At 36.1% G+C, this 24,324-nt stretch overlaps 1 protein-coding gene across 1 annotated transcript in view; it reads right to left on the reverse strand.

Moving 5' to 3' along the window:
* LOC104510396 (transmembrane protein 117-like) overlaps positions 1-24,324 on the reverse strand; it is a gene marked incomplete at its 3' end in the record, with an annotated part of 134,021 nt that overhangs the window by 19,916 nt on the left and 89,781 nt on the right. Inside the window, exon 4 of the mRNA XM_010152635.1 lies at positions 13,670-13,767. Coding sequence (XP_010150937.1) covers positions 13,670-13,767 — 98 coding nt within the window. The remainder of the gene's footprint in view (positions 1-13,669; positions 13,768-24,324) is intronic.

The following is a 24,324-nucleotide window of genomic DNA, read 5'->3' on the forward strand; positions in this document are numbered from 1 at the left end:
ATGTTAGACATCGTGTGACAGACTACTGCAGAGAAGTTTAGACAAGAATACTAGGCCTGACTTTGAGAAAAGTTTCAATCTGAGAACTAATGCACTAAAAATGGCATTGCCATTGTATGTGCTGTCCTGCTCCAGATACCTCATTTGAAATTTATTCCAATTCAGATTTAAATTGTTTCCCACTTAAATTCCAGCTCTTTCAACTCAATATATCATTTAGAAGTTGAGTAAGATACTGTTTGCTGTCACTGAAAACATGCCTCACTGTTTCCCTGTCCAAGACCTATGCAGTCTGCCCTATGCCAACTGGCCTTCAATATTTCAATAAATGAGGTCAGGTGAAGGCATGCAAATAACTGGAAACTGAGCATGTGTCAGGGGTCATTTTTTTAATTGACATAATCCTTTAGTGAGCAGCAAGTACGCATTTGTAGACGAGGGATATAGCACATCTCTCTGTCATGTTTCTTTTTAAAATTGGAATTCCAGACATTAACCTCTGCAGGGCAGAGAGTTCATTTGCTTTTGGGCAGTGAAATTCCAGGACAATGGAGGGCCCAAGTGAGCATTTTTAATAGCTGTTTGTTTTGAAACAGTGTCCATGGATGGTTGTTTATAGGAAATTAATCTATTAAAAGTTATTAACATTATTTGTTTCAGTTTATAGTAGAGATACCTTAGGGCACTTAATTGTTTGAAGTTCCAACAATTATGTATAAATTCAAATAAGAATTAAAACCAACCCATGTAAATAAAAAGTAACTAACCAACTAGAACAAGAAACAAAAGAAAAAGATATCCTGCGCATTTTACACATCATGCAGTTCCCCAGTGTATGAAAAAGCAGAGAGGCCCAGGAGCTTGCACTGGAGCAAACACATTTGCACAATCTCAAAGAGAACATTTGTTCAGCACTGGGAGAAAGCTGTATGTAGTATCTTTAAAATAAGACATAACTACTTCTTTTTACTTTCAGCATATCTTTGAAGAAACTAAAGATGCCAGAGCAAGTAATGAAACTGAAATGAAAACCTCCATTTTAATGTAATATTTTGACAATTTCTTGGCATTTGTCCCCTACCTTCACAATTGTAAGTTATTCTTTACTTAATGAAATTAAATTAAAATTACTCTATGGCTAAGCTAGTGGATTCTGGTAGGATGTGCAAAAAAGAAATGGGGAAGCAGTGAACAAAGCTTCCAAAAATATGGGCTTTTCTCAAGGCTGAATAGATTTTTTCCAAGTGCTGTCCCTGGCTTTGCTTTGTCCCTTCAGCCATGACAGACAAGCAGGGCTGACGCCCTTCTCACTGGAATCCAGAAAGATTCACTGTTTGTCTGCATGAGGAGCAGAACCGTGCATACCAATCTGCCAGCACAATCAGTAATACAAAGCAAACCACAGTAAATTGCAGTCAAGGTGTTTTACTTCAAGGAAAAGATCATTCATTTCAGTAGGTAAAGAACTGAAAAGTTGGAAGATGTTTAGTACTGTATGGTACTAAAATAATAGTAACAATAATAATGTAGCAATAATAAAAGAATATAATAGCATATATTATAAATAGTAGTAATAACTAATAAATAGTAAAAATAAAATATAGTAATACAATAATATGTAATAGGGTTTTTTTTGACACACTGTTTACTGATACTCCTGATTTGATTAGTCAATATGACAAATCCATTATGTTTATCAGAATAACTTTCTGCTAGACAAAGTACATGAAATATGCGTGGTCTGAAATTTGACTCATATCTGTTATTATCTATATTGTCTATCTATTAGAGACTTAACTGCTAACATGATTTCTTTGTGTTGTTAAGAAGGAATCCAGAAAAGATGTTAAAGTATCAAAACATACATTATGAAACCAGGAGCCATGCAGGGCACCTCTTGTTAACAACCTTTTCTTGTGATTTTATTGACAATTTAATCTACCCTTTGTTTTTAGGCATTTCTTTTTCTACTGTCACAATTACAGACAGACAATATGCAATTACTTGAAATAAAAATATAGCCACAATATTCTCATTATGTTTTCCAGCCAAAGAAAGATATTTTAAAGTAGAATGTCTTGATTAAGATAGCTGTCAGCAAATTATTTTAATTTTACAACCCTACTGATTTTTTAAAAGTAGAAAAGCAAATGAGAAACAAAAGAAAAGCTCCTTACATCGAAATGAAGGTTTTATACAGCAGCCAATTAATCATATGTACATTCATATTTATGGTTGTGTTAAGCACCTCCTGAAACATTCGTTTTAATTAAGTTTTCATTTTTATTGAAATGGTTCTAATCTGATGTTGGCCATGGGGTATAAGAATCTGAAGGGGACAGAAGAGGATAAGGGATAAGGTCTGGCAGCATTGAAATAATTTCCTGCTCCACCTTTAACTCCAGTCTCTGCAAAAGACAGTCTCTCATTTTTTTCTGTTAAGCCTGAACAACTGAATTTGGATGGCCTGAACAACTGAATTTGGATGTAACAAGGTATTTTTAACTTCTTTTAAAGCATCTCCAATTAGAAAGTAACTCAGCATCAGTATAACCACATTCTAGTCCTGTGCAACACTCTGGATGTCCACCTGTGGTTTCACTGGAACCATTGTTAGCCTATTGATGTTAGTTTTCTTGTTTGCAGGTAAAGACAAATTTACTAAATCTACAAATTTACTAGATTTTATTTTTAAAATTCTGTTGCTGTCCATGACACAGCAGAAGTCATGTCATCAAGGATTATCAGGAAATCAAGAGGAATAAAACTTTTCTTAATCATACGCTGAATCGATGACAACTGCTATATCCTCCTGAAACCAGTGGAAGACTTGTAACTCATCCAAAGTGTCCCCAGGGAGGGTCTTCTCAGTCCCCACTGTTAAACAATCACGTTAACATCAGAGGAACAGTTTCACTGTGTTTGTGCCTCCAGTTACACATGAAATCCACAGGCCCTAAAACCAGATAGTTTTCAAACTGATTTTCACTGGGCACAAACCAGGTTCAGATTGGCTTCTTCACATCGGTCTGGAAGCCAAAGAAAACTTGGATATGATCAGCATTTCTTGCAGTCTTTGCCATGATAACAAGTTTGCAGTTTTGTGTATTCCTATGGGCTTTCCAGTCCAGAATGTGTAAATACTCAATATTTACAGGACATAGGGGAATATGAGAAAGAAGATGAGTCAGGAGTTCAGCTAAGTACATTAGCGAATTCTAAGGCACAAATTTAAACATGTCATTACAGAGAAATATAATTTTAAAAAAGTACACCAGCATTCCAGGAAGGGAAATAATTTAATTGCTTTAATCATCCCATTTATTTTACGAAACTGAATTGATTTTTGGAATCCAGCCATGACAAAGTCTATGAACTCTGGCTGTGAGCACGAGCAGCTGAAGCACTCATTTTTTGATCCCCATTGAACTCTGTGGGCTTTAAGAGTGCATGTCTTGCACAAAACCACTGTCTGAGGCTGCATCTTCTCCATGCAGCCTGTTTTTGTGTGATGGATTCTTCCCCAAAGAGACCTGAGTTCAAGTTGAACTGACCACGTTTTGGGTTATAGTTCTGCCAGGCCCCTGCACACTGAAGCAAGGATGCAAGACAGTGAATTCCTACCTTGATGATCCGAAATGTAACCTTTTGCTGTATGTATAAAAGCCCACAGTGTGCATGCTGATCTAATTGCAATACTTGGAAATTCTGTCTTGGGGTGGCTGTCACAATTATCTGATTATGTTTTGAAATAATTTAACTGTCAGCATTTTTTCTGCCTACGTGATCACATAATGCATATTATCTGACAGGTGTACTCATCTTACTTTTAGAGTTGACCTAGAATGAGGCCTAGGCTAGCTGTAAATGCTAAAGGCAGAAACAGATGCTTTTGCTAATAACAAATGAATCTATACTGGGGAAGAGGAAGGAGGGGAAAGCACTTAAGCAGAAAGAGGGCACTGACAGAACAAGTAGCCTCATCAGTGTTTCTGCTGAAAGATTTCTCCTGGAAAATCTTCCACAGGGCCTGAGTGGAGGCAGAGGTGTTTCCTACTCAGCAAAAACTCTGTGGAAAGTGGAGAGAAGGTGCTAAAAGAGGACTTGCTGCAACATCCCTTCTATGCTGGCCCTGTGCCTGAACTGAGGATTGCATCTGCCTAATTCAAAGAAAAAAACTTTTGAAACCTGCTAAGGAAAATCTTCATCTGAGAAATAAAGCTTTTCAGGTTTTGGCATAAAATGTGATTTTTGATGAATTAAAATGAAAGTATTTTCATTTGGAAGGGCCATTATTACTGAAACATTGCAGACACTGCACCTTAAGAAGTTTTATTTAAGCTACACATTGGATGAAATATTTTTAGTAACAGTGATACACCTCTTGCTCACTAACAGGGATAGAATAAATCATACTTTTTAAAAGAAGTAAAGGTGGGTTGCCATATACATCCAATTATGAGGGCTATACTTACAGATCTAGAAATTATGTGGGACTACACCCAGCATCTTTATTCCTAACAGACTACCAGCTATTGAATTGCAAGTAGATACCAAATATAACTCAAAAAGCTTAAACAAGCTGAGAAACTGAAAAAATATGCTACCAAATACATATATACTACAGCAGTTCAAAGAATTTAAAGCCAAACCAAAGGTGAAAACTCATCTATGGACCCAATCCTGAATGCCACTGTAGCTAATGGATGGTCCATTTCTGTCTTCAGTATAACTGTCTTACAGCCAGACTGTTCCATGAATCATTTTTACCACCCAGACATTAAATGCTTCCACCCTAGAACTTAGTAGGGGAACAGTGTTTGTGCAGGGGTGTTAGGAGCTCCCTCCCTCACCTCTAGTGCTGTCTCAAGTGTATGACTGCACACACATGTGCCCTATGTCACATGAGAGGAAAGCTGCATGTTACACTCACTCTCCCTCTCTGCCCAACCTTCTCTTATTCATGCCAATACAAGTAATAAACAACATATATTTTTGTTTGATCTGTTGGAGTCTCCATCAGAAAAAAATAAATAGGATGAGACCACTTTATGTAACTTGAACAAGACAAATAACACACCTAATCTTCATGCTAAAGTGACATCACAATTACAGTATTTTTTTTTTAATCGGAGATAAATATGTAGCTTGATTTTGTCTCCACTGAGAAGAACAGTGAGGTGAGGAATGATTTGTCTCACCCTTCTTCCTATCACAAGCAGAGTGGGGGAAATGCATGATACAGCCTTTCCAAATATAGACTGTCATAGGCAAGATACATATTTCTTCCTTGATAGGTGAGACAGATGGGAGACTTTCACACACACTCCCTCGCATATGGATATGTTCTCTCTGTTCATATATAAGTAATGTCACATAAAGCATCCATCCCTCATGCAGTGCATTACTAGTCCATGAAGAACATACTCCATGGACTGACTGCACTTCCCAAGTGTGTTCTGCCAGGGACTGGAGTTATTGCTTGCACTGGAAATCAATGCGGAGGCAGAAGCATCTTAGAGGAGGACTGAGTAACGTTTCCAGCTGAAAACAAGTGTTTATTGGGGACAGCAGATTGATGGGAGAACCCTGAATTACTGACATGGCGGTCTTCATGCACTGAGGAGTGGGGGGAAGGCATCAGACAATGAGGTCCCAAAAATGGGTGTGACTCGTGGTTGTCAAGCCTGAACCATTCTGGGAAGACTTGACCACTGTTACTTTTCCATACCAGACAGTGTAAAAGCATTATTGCTATCAAAATCAAAGAATATTCTTAGGACATGAACCAGAGAGTTTCAAACGTAGGTTTGAACGAAAAGCCTTGGTACGAATATTCTAGATAATACAATATTTTCAGATTATATAGTATCAGATGGTTAAATGAAAACTAAAAATAGGTAGAAACCTCAAACAACTATCATTTTTATGAAAGACAGTCCAGTGGTCTGGATTACAATGCTTTATTTTCAACATTTTTTCATGTCAATTAACTGTAATCTTACAGCATAATTTACCAAGAATACCCAGCATAGAAATTAAATAAATGCTATCAAAAACATTTTAATCATGACAAATGACTAAATTACTTGAAAAATTATAATCGTGTTACTTCTTGACTGCCAGGCTAAATGAAACTATAACTATACATGGACAGTTTTGTCCTCTCAGAATATACTTAACGGTGTCTGCTCAGATTAGTAATCAGACTACTTCATATAAATCCTCTATGGAGAACCTTCATGAATATTTTGTATGGAGACAAAAAAGGAAGTAGTAAGGAATATTCACAAGGCCTGACCCGCATGGGGGACCTCAACCACCCTGATATCTGTTGGAGGGACAACACAGCACTGTATAAGCAACCCAGGAGGTTCCTGGAATGCGTTGATAACTTCCTTCTCCAAGAGATAGAGAAGCCAAAGAGGAGAGGTGCAAAGCTGGACCTTGTTCTCACCAACAGGGAGGGGCTGGTGGTGAATGTGAAGCTCAAGGGCAGCCTTGGCTGCAGTGACCATGAAATGGTGGAGTCCAAGATCCTTAGGGCAGCAAGAAAGGTGCACAGCAAGCTCATTACCCTGGACTTCATGAGAACAGATTACAGCCTATTCAGAGTTCTGCTTGAGTACAGCACCATGGGATGAAGTCCTAAAGGAAAGAGGGACTCAAAAAAGCTGGCTAATATTCAAAGTTGTCTTCTCCAAGCTCAGGAGCTGTGCATCCCAACCACGAGGAAGTCAGGTAAAAATGCCAGGAGGTCTGTGTCAGGGAAGAAGCAGCTCCTGGACAAACTCAAACACAAAAAGGAAGCCTACAGTGGTTGGAAACAAGGACAGGTAGCCTGGGAGAAATACAAAGGCATTGTTGGAGCAGCCAGAGATCTGGTCAGGAAAGCTAAAGCCCTGATAAAATTGAATCTGACCAGGGACATCAAGGGCAACAAGAAAAGCTTCTGTAGGTACATCAGTAACAAAACAAAGAGTAGGGAAAATGTGTGCCCTCTCCAGAAGGAAACAGGAGACCTGGCTACCTGGGACATGGAGAAGGCTAAGGTACATGACAACTTTTTTCCCTCAGTCTTCACCAACGTGCACAAGACATACTGCTTGTCGCAATAGGCGGTCAGGGACTGGGAAAATGCAGAACCTCCGACTGTAGGAGAAAAACAGGTTTGAGACTATCTAAGGAACCTGAAGGTGCACGTGTCCATGGGACCTTACAAGATGTATCCACGAGTACTGAGGGAACTGGTAGATTAAGTTGTTGAGCCACTATCCATCATGTTTGAGAAGTTGCAGCAGTTCAGTGACTGGAAAGGGGGAAATATAATCCCCATTTTTAGAAAGAGAAAAAAAGGAAGACCCAGGCAACTATAAGCCAGTCAGTCTCAACTCTGTGCCCAGCAAGATCATGGAGCAGATCCTCCTGAGTATTATGCTAAGGCACATGGAAACAAAGGAGGTGATTGGTGACAGCCAACATGGCTTCACCAAGGGCAAATCGTGCCTGACAAATCTGGTGGCCTTCTATGATATGGTTCACGTGTTGGTGGATAAGGGAAGAGCAACCGATGTCATCTACCTGGACTTGTGCAAAGCATTTGACACCTGTACCTCATGACGTCCCTGTGTCTAAATTGGAGAGCCATGAATTTGATGGATGGACCACTCAGTGGATAAAGAATTGGCTGGATGGGGTTATGGATGCCTCATCCCTGAAATTGTTCAAGGCCAGGTTGGATAGAGCTTTGAGCAACCTGGTCTAGTGGAATGTGTCCCTGCCCATGCCAAGGGGGTCGAACCAGATGTGCTTAAGGGTCCCTTCCAACCCAAACCATTTTATGATTTTACAAATTTATCGTATTGCTTATCCAGACTCTAAATTGAAGTTATTAACTTTGGTTACAGTATGAGAATAAAAGATTTACTAGAAGAAATAATATTGTAAAATATCTCTATGTTCTTTAGATCTGTGTTATTTATACTATCTCTACAGTTCATCCTATTTATACTATTTACACTATGTATACTATTTACCAGGAAATCTGCTTCTCCATGCAGATGATTTCAGGTTTCAGTTTAATATCTTAACCCAAGACAAATTATTTAAATATGAAAGAATTAATGGATGAACTCAAACACCTCCAAAATAGGGAGAGAATGATGTATGTCTATCTACATGCATGTATATATTATATATATAATTATGTTGCTGTTTCATGCAATTGTAGTTGTGGGACTGCATCACAAAAACCTTTGCTCAAACTTCATGAAAGGTTTGTTTTGTTTGGGTTAATATATAATTTAGGTTGACAAAGCTATAATGTCTAATTAGGTTTTCTCAGGGCAGCCTACAATGCAAAGAGTGGATGTTTCAAGAAGCTCTCATTTGAAATCAATGTGAGAACTACATTAATATATGTGAAAAGAACATAACTGTCCAGTAGGCATTTATTACATTGACTATGAAAGCACAGAATATGGAAATATAACTTATAAAACAAACTCATAGGTGCAAAATAGAAAATCTCTGAAAGAAACGATGTTTTATTTCTGTGTGGGAAGTGTGGCTATCTATCTGATAAGGAAGCTTCCCTTACTTCCAGGGTACAAAATATTGTCCAATTAAGAATCCTACACAAACTCATGTTTAACACAAGCATCTATAAATATAACATATGTACATGAATTAGCACTCTCTAGCAATCCTGAACAATTAATCTGAATAAAAACTTTTAAACTTACATTACTAACTTGCTGAATGAAAGTACTGTGATTACTAATAATAATTTCTGAGCATGTGTAGTTTTGCATTTTATTGAAGAAAGCTAGAGAGCGCTTATGGAAATACATACTAAAAGATTATTTAGTTTTTAAAGTCAAACCCAGCAAATACAGGGAATCATAAATTTAAAATTCTCAATATTTACTTTTTCTCCATGTTGGTATGTGCTTTGTGTTATTTCAGACAAGAGTCCGATGTCAAAGACACATTATTGCCCAATGAAGACTGATCTTTGTGTACACATACAATGAATGTCTAGCCAGGGACACCATGGAAATGGATTCCAGTCTGCTACTTGCATATTCAAACATTTAGCTTGTATATATTATTCTGTCACCCTGCCTGCAATCAATATTCAGCTGCACAATCCACTGTTATCGCTACACTTCTTCATGTTGATAATCGACCTTTGAATATCAATTTTCTCTTCCCTGGTTACACAGACCACAGCAGCTACTTGTTTCTTTTTGTTGGTGTTCTCATTTTCCCTATAGCTAAAAGTTTACATGAAGTTCTCTTCATGTTTCGCTCGTTGTAATCGCTCCCCCCTCTCCCCCCTCCCCCGCTTCCTCTGTTAGGAAACTTTGAGGACAATTAATATTGGAACAGTTAGCCAAGAGAGATTGTTTGGTCTCATCTCTATTAACCAAACTACACGTTCAGCCCAGAGATGTTCTGGTGATTTTATTCTAACGCTTGATTCTTCACAGTACGTGGTGGGGCACTGTGGAAGGCATTCTAATGAGGAGCTAGTGGTTCCAGGCACAAACTAGGCAGAGGTTAAGCACATGCCTTGGTGGCAGAGATGTGTATGTTAGTACGGGCAAGCACTATGTAACCTGAGCATACACCATGGTGTTAGTATGCACTGCCTTTAACAATGCCACCTGTGCGTACTGCTTGTGAGAGCTCGCTCCTCTGCAGATATGTGAGAGCGCAATGCTCTCAGCAAACTGCAGGGTACCATCTAGAAAGCTCAGTATTGCACGGGTTTGCTCATTTGGGAAAATACCTTATATACATTAAAAATAGACATGACTTTTTTTTACTAAACTACATTTATTTACTAAATGGGTTTTAAGTAAATTTTTATGAACTCTATTTTTTATGAACATTATTCTCTTCCATTTGTAGTTAATTTCTGAAGTATCTAGTAGTCTTTCTTCTGCTTAACAAATGGTTTCCCTTATAAAAAGAGATTATTAGTATAAATTTGACTTAAAAAATTATTTGCAAAATAACCAGTCTTCTCACATTGTACTTCCCTCTCTGCTTCCTCTAATAACCAACTTTAAAAATAACTCTTTTGTTCTATACTGTTCTATTTATTTAACTTATCACTAGCTACTGCTATTGGCTTGTCATCAGTCTTGTCCATGATCTTCATCTGGCTTAACAATCCTTTTTTTCTTGTTACTTCTCTCAAATGCCAATCCTCTAACATCATATATAATTTGTCTCTCTTAAACAGCCAAATTATCACCATGTCCAAAGAGTATAAATCAGCGTATTTCAATTCATGCTTGTAACTTCGCAGTAGCGACATTAACCACAGAGCACTGGAGAGAGTTGACTCTCTACGGCAGCCTCATCGGACTGCCAGGCGGTGCGGGTGTCTCCCTGCAGGCATCTTTCTTTTGTAACCCACAAACACGTCTGCCCCACCCCAGTAATTCCACCAGGCTTCTGGATACTTCATTGCTTTCTAAAAGCCATCTTGACCATATGCTTTCTTAAATCTGTAACAATTGTATTGGCACTGTATCCCTGTGCAATATAACACAGAGTGTAACAGCCTTATACAAAGGGGCCTCTGGATGGTGGAAGTAGCCATTTAGCAGAGCTGGAAATGACCAAAACAGACACCTTTTATGAAAAAAATCCCAATCCACCACTGTAAAAAAAGTAGAAAGCATTTCAGCGAACTCCTTAGCGAACGGCTAGACAAAAGCACATAGCAAATGGACATTTTTGAGCTAGCTGAGATGTTTGTGGAAGAATTATTTTGTGATTCGAAAAAGAGTCAGAATCCTCAGGAGCAACCAACAACCAGTTGCTTACAATGTTTATAGGGAATTATTTAAAAGGGAAGATGATAAGGTAAATCAAAACCTTTGCTAATTAGTTGCATTGGAGAGCTGAAAACATTTCCAAATGGGCAACACAAAGCAGTCACATGATCATCTGTTATAAACAAGTGGATGGTGGCTTCATCCCCATGACAATCCATCTGTCTGGTATTTTCTAATTTTACAAAGTAAATCCAAAAATAAAAATGAAATTTACAGAAAAATAAGTCCAGTGTGTATCTAAATTTTTGTTTCATCAACCATTCTAAACTGTGCATCACATTACTAGTATTTGGAACAATTAAAATAAAGTGTGCTGTATTACACTATCTCTGCTAAACAGGTGTGCCACTAGGAAAAGTCCTGAATAAATGGATCTTGGCATACCAGTATCTGTGTAGGACATACTGTTGAGGCTGCTTCATTAAGGACATTTCAAAGATGAGGTTGTTCACATCATACTGCTTAAGCAACAATAAATAAAATGCAAATACCCCACATAATCATGCATAACATTATCAATACTTTAAATCCTCCTATCTTTCCTACTTGTTAGAGAAAAAAAAATGTCTACTTTTACTGATGCCTAACATGCAGTGTCTAAATAATGTCTCTAGAGAATATAGGCTGTTGCCCAGGGCTATTTTATTTCACTGCTTAAAGCTAAAAATAAAAGCATTTATGTCACTCTTTAGGTTTTGAAATCCCCATTAAGCATACTCTTTAGTCTGAGAAACCTGCATGAAAAGAACCATCATTTTTTATTTTAGCTCCATTTTAAACAATTGGTAGGATTTGTTAATGTGAATATTATTTGAAGGAAAATAAGGATTTATAACATTTCAGACTGCAAGAAGTCAAAACATCTTTTGCAACAATATTTAAGTCCTTTTAATAGTGTTTTATTGCTCTCCCTGTCTGGCATGTAAATTTGAAATCTCCCTATCATGTTACCTTGCTTTAACCTTTTTTTTCCATTCTTCCGTCTTTTTGCGTAATTAACTTTTCTTGATTCTTAACTAATCTCCTTTCCAGTCTTTCAGACAAGGGTAAAAAAAAATCAATGACGTTCTAGACTGAGCTTTTCGCTGACTTAACCAAATGACAGTGTAATCATTGCTAGCCCACTTGGTACCTATCTGAGCATTTTATATTACTCTGCTTTACCTTTCTGCTCACCCCTTCACCCTGAGACAGAATCTTCCTCTGCATGTCCCGCAATGATGACAATGAGCTGTTTGAGTCCCTGTCTCCCTCCCAACTCTAATTTTCAATCATGTTATTTTTTTCACCTAGCTATCTAAGAGCACTCTTCCATGATGGCATTTCTCAAATTATTCACCTCAATCTTTAATTCTGCCATGTCACTAATATATATGATGTATACAAATAATGAATACTACTTCTAACATTAAATGATGGGACTCGTCTGTCTTATCAATGTAGCAGAAAATTATTTTATTTATACCTTTCATTGCAAATTTCTGAGGTGATTCCTAAATGTTTAGCACACTCCACGGGACTTACTAGTTTTCTTAATTGCCTTCGTTAAAGAACTTTCTCAAAAGCTTTTGAAAATCCAAATAAATTAGATCAAGCATTTCTTCCTCATCCATTATTTTCATGACATGTTCAAAGAGTTCTAACAGATCAGAGAAAGTTTTTTTTCAGAAAAGCTACCCTGGTTTCTTTTAGCAGAATTTACTCTAGAGTTTTGCTCATAATTCTATGATTGATGATGTATTCAATCCATTTAGCTTATACTGAACTCAGACTAACAGGCCAGTAGGATAAATCTAGTTTGTAGAAAAAAAGCAACAAAAGCAAAACAATAGCCAAATTTTAACATTCAATAGGCAATTAAGTGCTAATAAAATTTGCACCAGCTGAGGCTCTTCAGCTCCTTATAAACCTTGCTTAGAGCCAATCAGCCAGTTGATTCTGGTTTCTTTTTAGTATTTATCTTATAATCTCCTTTAATTGAGTCTATTTAATATAATATCTCATTTTTACTATTTAAAAGGATAGATATTTAATTGCATTTTCTGTAGCAGAACCCGTGTAAATAAATCTTTCAACTTACCTGTAACAATTTTTTTTAAAATCTACTCTTTAAAAAACAACAGGTGTGCTGATAATTTCATGACGTTTCCTGCTTATGATGTCATTGAAAAATTCTTTACTATTTCTTTCATGTTAAGCTATAAGTCTTCAGACTGCTTCTTAGACTACACATTTTCTATCTTCCATTTCTCCTGCCATAATGTGTGTTCTGTTTCAACAGTTACACTTGGCCTGAATTTACCTGGAAGAGGCTACATTTGAGGTCAAATAAAACCTTATCCCTCGCAATTCTTTGCATTGATTTTTTAATATTTTGCTTAATAATCTGAGGCTGACTTTCCATTTGAAATCCTATTCATGTGTTAATTCAAAGAATTAGTATAATTAATTTCAAGGTCACAAAAGGACATTCACGTATCTACTTACCTTAATTACAAGGACTGACAATGGGACATCCAAATATTTTTATGTATAACAAAAATTTTACAACTCAATTATTAACAATCTCAAAAAATAATACAAGAAACAGTGTCAAATTTTATAACTGTATTTTTACACCAATGATTTTGTTTAGGGATTGTTCACTCATGTTCAGCTTTTGTTACATTTAATTTTTTTGTCAGACCAATTCTCATTTTTCCCAACCATATATTCTGTCTATATCTCCTCCTGCCCCAGCAAATTAGAAGATATATTTTTGGATGTTCTATAACAGGTTCATTTACAATAATTTGATTTTATTATTTTCCTACCAGAATAAAATGATCCTAATGTTTCCTTTCTTCCAGAAAGCTCTAGCAGACTTTCCCCAGTCTGGGTAGGGTTTGTCTTGAAGCATCATATCTGTGACCTACAGGGAAAGAAGAAATAATATATAGGTAAACTGGTGTCACAAAAGAAAGTGTTAACAAGCAGTTTAAAAACGCTTTGGTTTACATGTAACACACCTGCTTCAGTTCTGATAATTTTACAAGTTAGACATTAGAAAAATTGTATCTCTAATGTTATTTGCAATCAAGATAAAGTCTATTGGCCTACATATTCTGCCTTAGAAGTGCACGCCAACTCACTGATAAGCAAGGAAAACTATGGAGATGGAAAGATAAGAGGGGAAGAGGAACCAGTCTAAAAGTTACAGCAACCTGTAGCACGTAAGCTACGTTTGCCTATGGCTACAAGGCTTTCTGGTCCAACCCGTGAGAGGGAACCCACTTCTCTGCAAGCAGCATCAGCAGAATTTCCACTCTTGAAATTGGAACTGCAGCCAGGGAGTACAAGCCCGTGAATTAAGCATTATATATGCCATTTATAACCTCCTCTCTCTTCCTGGTATCAGTAAGAAAAGCACACTTGGGACTGGAGACATGAAAATCTCTTAAAACTTGCACGAAATTTAAAAAGTATGAAATATTTATTCTCATTTTCATAATTCCTATCTAAAGAGACCATCTGTTTCTCTGTCCAGAGACTCATATGCATGCACTTCTTCTGGGTGGTACAAAGAAGTATTAAAAATTACTTTTAGCTAAATGAGGGAGGTGAATACCCCTCAGATGCTTGCACCTCTGGGAAGCTGTGTTTTCATATCCATTTATTTAATGTTAACTTTACTAAAAAGCATCCTAAAGTTACATTACAGTAAATTCATCAATTCCATTGTACAAAAGATCCAGAAGAGTATAAAACATACCCATACATAAAGATTAAGAAATAATTGAATGGATAAAGGAAACAGAGGTGGCAACTTGCTTCAAAATACAAATAAGTAAAACAAATTCTTACTGACATTGATATTAGTACACAGTGGAAAATCATTAACTGTTTTGATTAGTATGAAAATAACTTAATCAGATTAATAATAAGATTTCAGAAGGAAATAACTTCAAATTAAAGTCAAGATTTCTTGGTTTTATTTTCAACTACATTTATTTTGAGATACAGAGGTTTTAAAATCTGGTTTACCATCCGAAGTGTAAGTTACCACTTTCAATCAACAACATTAACAGTGTTTCTCAAAAAGAACACATGGCCTTTGATTAAATTAAAACTACATATAAACCATATTCAACTTCTAAATTTTGGTTCTGAGTCCATTTGGGGTTAAAAATGCTCAGCATTTTAGCCTGAAGGGCTGGATCCAAAGAAATATAAATACATGTTCTAGGATTTTATGAATCTATTAAGCCTAGCCTGAAGAAAAAACAGATTATATCCCCCAAATAGCATATTTGCTAATTGTTTTATGTAGGTAAATATTTTCTCAGATCTGCATGCTATGACACTTTTTTCTAAGATGTCTATTATCTAGATAAATATTTTGATAAATATTTAATACTGAACAAGACCTCTGCAAAGATTTAATTCACTACTTTAGTAACACCTTTTTCTCTTAGGAAGAGTCTACAGAGTAATGAATATTTGCAAAGAAGAGCAGATATTTTGAGATGGTTTATTCAATTTTCAAAATATTTTCTCCAGATGCTTTCTGGGAAATACTTATTCTATTTGGTAGAAAGATGCAATCTGCTGCTCTGTGACCAATTATTAGAGTAGTATTTTTCATGAGGATGACATTCAAGGGGCCATTTTCTGAGGAAAATGGCAAGACGAGGCAGGAAATGTTCCTTCTGATATCAGACAGTTGGTGTTTCATCTCCCAGCTTTGGCATTTATTTAATGTCGAATCACCAGATCAATGTCAGGTTGGTTGCAGCTAAATTGGCTGAAGCAGAGACAGTCATTAAAGGGATGCATTCCATAAAGAGAAATCCAATTACCTTTTGCATTAGAGAAATCAAATTCATTTTCTGGTTTGGTCAAGGACAGTCACTGTGGAAAACGGCTCACAGTAGAAAAGCACTCAACACTGGCGTAGTGCAAATAAGTTTTAGACAGGAACATCAAAAACTCATTGCAGCTGTTAGAATGTTGTTTTTTAGAAAAAAAAATACACATTTTAATGTAATTTGCACAACTTACTAGAAGGAGATGCATGATTTTGTATTTTTTCTCTCTCTTTGTATTTATCAATGCAATTGATGGCCAGCTAAGATTTCTCTCTATTTTACTGGACTACATTTGAAAACACGGCTGATACTTACGAATAAAAAATAATTGACCACTTCAGTAATTCTCTGTATGCATGCATGCTACATAATCAAGACAAAATAGGGGAAAGCCACTTACAATGTCATTAAGTAATGTATTCTTTTAACTAAGAGATGCAATATATTTTAATAAATTAATTACACTGCTTCAATTCAGAAAGGAATGGCCCTTACATATAATGACTGCATACTTTTTGATTTTAGTTAATGTCTCATGAGAGAAATGGTTACACTGTATTAAATTGCAGAACAAAAACTGCATAATACACATTGTCTGACTTTTTAAGTTACACAAATGCCACAGCAATATATTTTCATTACAAATTAGCATGTCTTGCATATGTTATGGAACCTTAAATTTCACTTTGCCCTATAAAATTATGACTTCATTAACTATTTGTATTATTCACATTAACTATGAAGATAAATTATAATGCTTTTGAAAAGGAATATTACTATCATTAAATTAATAGGAGAATGTTATGATTCCCATTTTTATTACAGAAAAGTAATGTGTTCCTTTTGGTATGATATACTACAATAATTTGCAACATGATGTTGTATCACATAGAATATTGAACCAAGGATTCAGAGTCATATTCAGAGCAAGTAACTTACACAGACAACAGATGCAGAAAGCAAAATCACAAAAACTTAAAAAAAAAACCCAACAAAACAGTAAGTAAACCTAAGATACCTGGGAAAAACTAAGTCAAGCAGCAAGACATCTTAAGCATCATTTATTCCTTCCATGTAGTTGCTCTTTGAGCCTACTGCTCAGGATGCTCTGCACATAGTTTAGATCTCTCCTCCCTAGACAGTCATGTCAAATGGTGCTACGCTGGACATCACAGGATTCCTCCCAGCAGAGGCAACGTCTGCAGCAGGAGTTTCAGGTATGACTAAGTGTCTTTCCTATTAATAAGCTAACTGCAAGTGAAACTTTTTTTTTTAAAATATAAGAAAATTACCTAATAGCTTAGTCATGCTTTCAAAATACCTTCCTAGTTCTTCACTAGCAGGAACTATACTGACATCTTCAGAATGCAAACAGATCATTCTTGAAAAACTAACGTGGCATGGGCTGCTGGCCAAGCTGTTTTCATCGGCCAAATTGCATTTTAGAAACATGGAATTATAAAAGTACATCAAATAGTTTCATAGCAGCACTTCTCAACAATAAGCAACTTGAGAAACTGTATCTTGAAAGAGAAATGGACTCTGGACAAGCTCTGTAGGACATGATGTATTTCATGCCGTAACATTCATGAAGGGGAGACCACACCTCAGTAGGGTTTTTTTGCTGCTTTATTCACACTTGGGATAAACCACCAAAACAGGGTAAGAGCAGCCCTCCAGTATTTAACAGAATGCAGAAGAAGCCAAGATCCACAAGAAAAGCCTGGAAATATGCACCAAATTATGAACTCTGAAATATTTTTTTATTATTTTGATACAGTAATGAGCAGTGAAAGTTCTAATGGACATTAGGACTCCAACATCTTACATTAGTAAAGAAGGAAGTTGTTTGTAGGCAACTACACAGCTAGGAGGACAGACACCATGGTGCTAATGCTGGGAAATGGAAATGTAGGTACACTGTCAAGTACATGACTCAAGTATTGTAAGTGTTAACTTTTTCTATATTTTTTATCATTTTACAAATTCAAAATATTTTAAATCATAAACCCCTTCATAAGTAGACTATATTAATTTAATTTGAAACTCAGTCTTTAAATACTTCAGAAATAGCAAGTTTCCACTCTCCCAAAACTCTTTACACAGGAAACGTTATTTTCAGTCCTGCAACTGAGGTATTTAATGATAAAAATGAGGAATTCCATTGATAAGAATGAGTATCATAAATTATAAAAGTTTTCAGAAATTTTAAGGATGCCATAGTGTCGGCACAGGTCCGAGGGCAGTTTCCCAGGGCAGGTGCATGCACGTTGCTTGGTTTCATGCAGGACAAAGCCCCTCATCAAAAGAACCCATCCAACCTTTTGCAAAGACTCAACAGCACTTAAGTGTTTCTGAAAAGTATGTGATTTTTCTAGACAGTGGGGTTAAATCAGGTTAAAGTAATTAAATTTGCTGAAGTCAGAGTGTGAAGTCAATGAGAGCTAATGTATACCACTGAGTGCATACACTCCCTTTGCTTTGCTGTTATGTGCCTTTAGGTAAGAGCTATATATAGGTGACCCACTAACTACACATCAATTCTTTATCATATCTCAGTCTTCAGGTACTATAGCACATCATGGTAATCATATACCAAACCAGGGAAACATTCAGTATTCAGTCCTTAAAAGCTTCTATCTATCAACTTTGCCTTCATCTTCTTTGAGATATTTAAAAACTGCAGAGCTGTTCATTTGATGTACAGAAATAACCTATATAGAAAATGCTTTTATGGTTCTTTCATCTGGATGTTAGGGAGAAAACTGTTCTGTGGATCACACCTCAACCCTTTCATGGCTTCACGATGATAACACGAAATGCCTGCATTAATTATGAAATTGTTTTGGCAGTTGGGCGGAAGTGTCGAAAACTTTTTTACACATCCTTCAGAAGGAATTGTTAATTTGTTTTAATGTACTCTGGTGCATTTTGGAATATACAAAATGTGTACATGTTTGAAAACAAACATAGCAAACATTTGTACTTAGGCTTACTGATCTATAACGGGGATGATATTTTTCAAGCTAAATATTAACAGTCAGCTGCAAAAAAATGGCTAGATTTTAAAGTAGTTGTGTCTGCTTTCTACATTTTTAACATTTAAAATGTAGTTTTATTCCTACCCTGATAACAATCAAGCTTGTTAGGTTCTTTCTCCTTCAATTTAATTGTAAGAAATTATTTTTATATTTTCATTTTCAAAGCAACAGCAGTCTCAGAGAGAATATATGGCCACTTTAATCTACTTTTTAATTGTTTTCTCCTTTTAATCAGAGCCAGTACATTGGTTTTGTCTTACCAATATGTATTAACAATAGGTAAATCCTGAATAACATTAATTTGCTGTCACAATTCAGTGATAAATACTAATTACAAATAATATAACAGTTCACCATTGTTGATTCTGCAACAGCCTCCATTATTATTTTGTGCATTTGCACATTTCCCACCAATACAATGTTTCCAGAGTGTTGCTCTTATGACCTATTATTCTCGTGATCCACAGCATTTGCCCAGGTGCACTGTCTTGCATCTGAATTTCCAACAAAACTGGTTAAAAAACTCTTCTGTACAAACACTGAGGGTGCCTATATTAATTATTGCCCCCTTTACTGAACCATGTAAATTTATTTTTTGATCCATTGAAGACACAGAAAGCCTTGTAGCCAGCAGATCTTCATCTGTTTTTTGAATATTATCATGGCTGTTTCTGCCATAATCACAATCCATGCAAGGGTAACAACTCAATAAGAAGACAAGAACAAATAAAGATATATACATTTATATATATATACACATATATATACAAGATCAAGTTTATAAAAGTTGCCCCTGCCAGCACTTCCTTTCAATTTCCAAATGGAGTTAGGACAGAACGCTCCATAAAGCCAGTGTCTAGCTCACAAATCAATATGTGATGAAAAACTTTAGATATCAAAAGGTGAGTTAGGGAGCAATCTGGTCAGCAATTATTTTAGGTCTATTCAAGTTATTCTGAAAATTATACTTTGCATTTCAATACCAGCAAAAATAATTCCTGAATACTTTCTTTTTAAATAATCTAAAACAAACTAAAAAGAATAATAATTTTCTTTTAACTGGGAATTTCTTGAAACTCATAAATATAAATAACTGTTTAGGAACAATTGTACAATTGAAGTAGGGCTTCTGCAAAAAATATAAGCTGTGCCATCTCATTTCCTACCATGTTTCAAGTCCATACTCTGCATGTATCTTACTGTATGTGTGCAAGGAAGTATACTGCCTGCCATGTGGTAAGCACTCTGAGCAGCAATGTAAAACTGGGGAAAAGTTTGCTTTGATTTGATTTAACACAACATAGATGTTCAGCTGTTCTGGCTAGATTGCCAACAGTTCTGGGTATATCAACAAGGAGTAGTTAATGTCTCTGAAGACTGGACTTCACAAACAGTAAGCTTACCAGAGTGCCTGCTGTGGAATGCTACCAACTTAGGCATGGTCATCCTTTGCTGTACTGACAATTGTAGTTTTGAAGTTCTTGCTCTTCAGAAAAAAAGTTGATGTCCATAAATGACAACACATATGCCACTTGGTGCCTTTTCACCTGTCTTTCCAACTTAAATTTTTAATTATATTTGGTGAGCTAATGGATGACAGAAGCCTAACAAATGTATAGGCAACACTTCAAGTGAGGATGTAGTGTCAGGGTGATTCCATGGCAGGTGAGGGAGTGAAAGAAGAACATTTATGGCAATAATTTGTGACAGTAGCATATGAATAATGAATAATTTGTAAGGTTGCTGTTTTCTTCACTGTTTTACTTCAACTTAGTGACTATTGTGGAAGTATCTTCTCGTGGAGAAGTCTGAGTAAAAGTGAGATGTAACAGGTGTGCTTTGCCACTTGACTGTTGAGAATTGTTTTCACTTTACACAATGTCTTCTAGATCAATAGCAAACATTAAGTAGAGTAAATAGCAGCAGCATAAGCACATCTTTCAAAAAAATCTGTTGGTGCCTACATCAAGCAGAACCTGGTAAAGATTAATTAACCAATTCAAATAAAAATTAAGGATATGATTTCAAGCTCTGATGTTTGCCCTCTGCCTTCCACTACTCTCTCACACCCTCGCACGTCAGCCACAGGAGCACCATCTGAATACAGGGAGGTCCCCAGCCAACGTGCAGGAGGCACACAGGCCACTCTGCTGAGACACCTGCCTGCTCCCTCTTGCCAGAACAAAGAGCTTAATTAAATGAAAATCCATCTCCATGCTGCTGACACTGCGCTGCTTTTCCAGTTGATTCAGAGCTGTGATGTACTGACAGCTCAGAGTGGTTTCAATCCATTTCACTTCTTTATGATGACTGGCACAGAGAAGCCGTAAATGGGAACTCAAAACTTCCTTTATGTGGCCTTTTCCTTACTGCACTCACAGCAAACACAGCTACTGTATGACTGTATTTTCAGTTTAAGTAGAGAATGAGAAAAAAAAATACCTGCACAAAACACGTTTCTCAGAGTTTCTAGAAATTCTAACTTGAAAATGAAAACTGTTAACAGAAAAAACCCTGCAAAAATACATTAAGCACTTCTGAAAACCTTCCCATGGCTCTTTACGGTATTTTCTTTCTTATACTACAGGGGATTATAAAAAGTAAAAGAATTTTATGCTCAGCTCCTAGTCCTTTGCTAGACATATGGGCAAAATCATTAATTGTTTTCAATTACCCTTTTATACTGAAGCTACAACCACATTGAGAACATAATGCATCAACAACTTAGACATACTTCCACTTGTCCACATTTCCTGTGCAATTCTGCACTTGTGGTGCAAGCGTGGTCAGAGTATTGTCCAATCCTCTTTAATAAGAAATGTGGTCTAAATTCCAGAATAAAGGGTGTCCATGGAACATACCCAGTGGAAGGTGGTTAATACCAGTTCCACTTCAATTAAGGAAAATCTCTGTTGCAAAGTCACTTGCTATTATGAAAAACAAATACTTCACTTTGAAAGAGTCAGTCAACTGTTTGTGTCATATTGTGTTCTTTGAGAACATTTAGACAGTCAATTTTTAACACCTCAAATTATAATTACAATGTAAAAATACCCATCAGAAATACACAAAAAGAATGAAGTATTTTTTCAGAAAGCAGAGAAATAATGATTACTCTTAAAGTGTATTGGGATTGTTCAAGGTATTCTCAGTGCTGAAAGAGGAATACAAAATGAAGTATGTCTCCAGTCCCTTAATAGGTAACTTTTGGGATTAATTATTCAGAAAATTGAGATCTTCATTTAAGTTGTCTCTATTAAAGAATCATAATATTGGAGGCCTTTAGGATTTCAAGCATAGTGATATTGCTATTCCCTTAAAATGGTGTGATTGGCTCAGCTCAGATATGCCAAATTAAGAAAGATAATACCATTAAGTTTCCTTTTATTTGCATTCAGGTTTTAAGGTTCGTGTTTTCAAAGATTTCCCAGCAAAGATGATGTCTTGAAGTGAAGTGGAAGATAAGACGCTCTTACAGTCACACAAAACTCCTAACTTTGGCTTTCAGATAAAATTCCTGCTACTGCAGAGTCAAGACAAAATATTACAGTTTTTAACAACTGAGAGTATTGATATCTTTTTGTATAATAAACACCAAAGGGGAAAGCTGGTTATTAAACATTAATGGATACAACTGAAAATGTTTCATACTGATGCTTGTTTGGGAAGAAAATTGAAGACACACAGGGGATAATGGTTTGTGAAGAATTTTTAAGTACTAGTTGGGTTGCTAGAGGGTATTTTGGAAAAGGACATACAGCAAGATGAGAACTGAGAGAAATTTCTGTAACTCTAGGGACAGAATTTTACACTTCCTTCTGGACTTGTGCTGAAAGATGTTCCACAGCCAATTTGACAGCAAGTAGATACCAGGGTTTGTAGGCTGGGAAGCCAAGAATGGATAGAAATGATTGGTGGTAGCAATTCTTTCTCTCATCCCCTTGGCTATAGAAAATAGCAGTTTTTAACCAAAATGCTTTGTTACCGGAGAATAGATAGAACTTTGTACTTCTGTACAGTAAGGAGTGAAAGAATGCCAGGACCTCTGGGCAAAGAAAACATTCAAAGAGAAGGAAATTTGTTCCACTTTTAAGAACACTTGAGAACATAATCCTTAATATACAATTGTTATTCAGCTTTCTATATTATAAAGTCTGTGCCCATGCTCTACTTTCATTTAAAATTGAGTCTCTCATACAATTAAGATTTTTTCAGGTTTTTTTTCCTGGCTTCATATCCATCACTATCCGCCTACAAATATTCATCCCATGGGGAAGCAGGATTGATATCATTTAGAAGAAAGCAAATAACATTAGATCATGCTTGCACAGTTATTTGACATTTGTTTGACATGTTTATTCTTTATCTAATGTCTACACACAAAGCCATATGAAGTCAGCAAATGGTCACTCATTAAAACATGCTTTTACCTTATACATATTCATAAGACAGACTGTAGAGAAAACCAATATATTCTTTAAAAAAGAACAAAGGAGAAAAATCTCAAGTAGACCAACTTTACATGAAAGGGAAAGTCACTTTTCTCAAAAGTTCAGATGTTACAAATTAAAAAATGCTGCTTTATCAACATGGTGCAAAGCAGTTTTTTTAATCAGATCCTCTTTTGAACAACAATTTTTGGTCAATTATTACTTCTCATGTGGACATTTCTCAAGGCTGAGCCATACCGTGTGCACAGCTGATACGGTACAATCTTTCCTCTACAGCTGGTCTTGTTTGTCATCTCAGCTTACTTGATTAAGCATTTTAATCAATGCTTTGCATAAGACTGTGCACCTTCTGTTGAAAATTGGTATTTAGTTGAAAACCAGTTGAATTCTCAACATCTTACTTAGGCTTTGGCCGTTTCTCATTCCATAACTTTTGAAGGGTTTATAATCAGTAACTTAAATCTTTCTTCCTTTACAAAGCAATGTTCTCCCATAAATGCAAAATTCTGTACTAATAACGTTGGTAAGCAGCTTCCAATGAAGCTGGTAAGCTGTTTTACACTTAGCATAATGCCATGGAGAACATCGAACAAGACTGCCTTATTTTGCCTCAAGCTCTGGCCTTTTAGCCTCTAAAAATAAAATATTAGTTTCAGTAGGCTATTTATCGCTTCTTTTCTGACAGTTTTGTTAAGTCACCCCGTTTCTTTAGCCAGATTAGGTGTTTGGTGAGGATTTGTTTGGACAAAATACTTCTGCATTTCCCCCCAGAGTTTTCAGGAAATTTAATGTATATTATATTTACATGAATTAGATATAATGGACAATTTGAAATCACCCTTATTTCATTCATCTTGTGTATGTTTATATGTTTCCTGTATGATATTAACATAACCCAGGAGCATTATCATTTGGGCTTTTCTAGACAGACCATATGGCTGAGGTCCAGAACTTTGCCTTTCTCTCTTAGCACAAGGGAAACATCATATTTGGGGAAAATATAAGTCCCCTCTCCAGAGCCTAGAAACTTTTATCGAAAAATGAGAAACAAATAGCTCTCCAATGACTAAGCATAAACATAAGGACTTTAAAAAAACATATATACCTTTGCCTTATAACGGTAAAGAGA

This window comes from Eurypyga helias, unplaced genomic scaffold (assembly GCF_000690775.1).
Source record: "Eurypyga helias isolate BGI_N326 unplaced genomic scaffold, ASM69077v1 scaffold10950, whole genome shotgun sequence".
In the NCBI taxonomy this organism is placed as follows: domain Eukaryota; kingdom Metazoa; phylum Chordata; class Aves; order Eurypygiformes; family Eurypygidae; genus Eurypyga; species Eurypyga helias.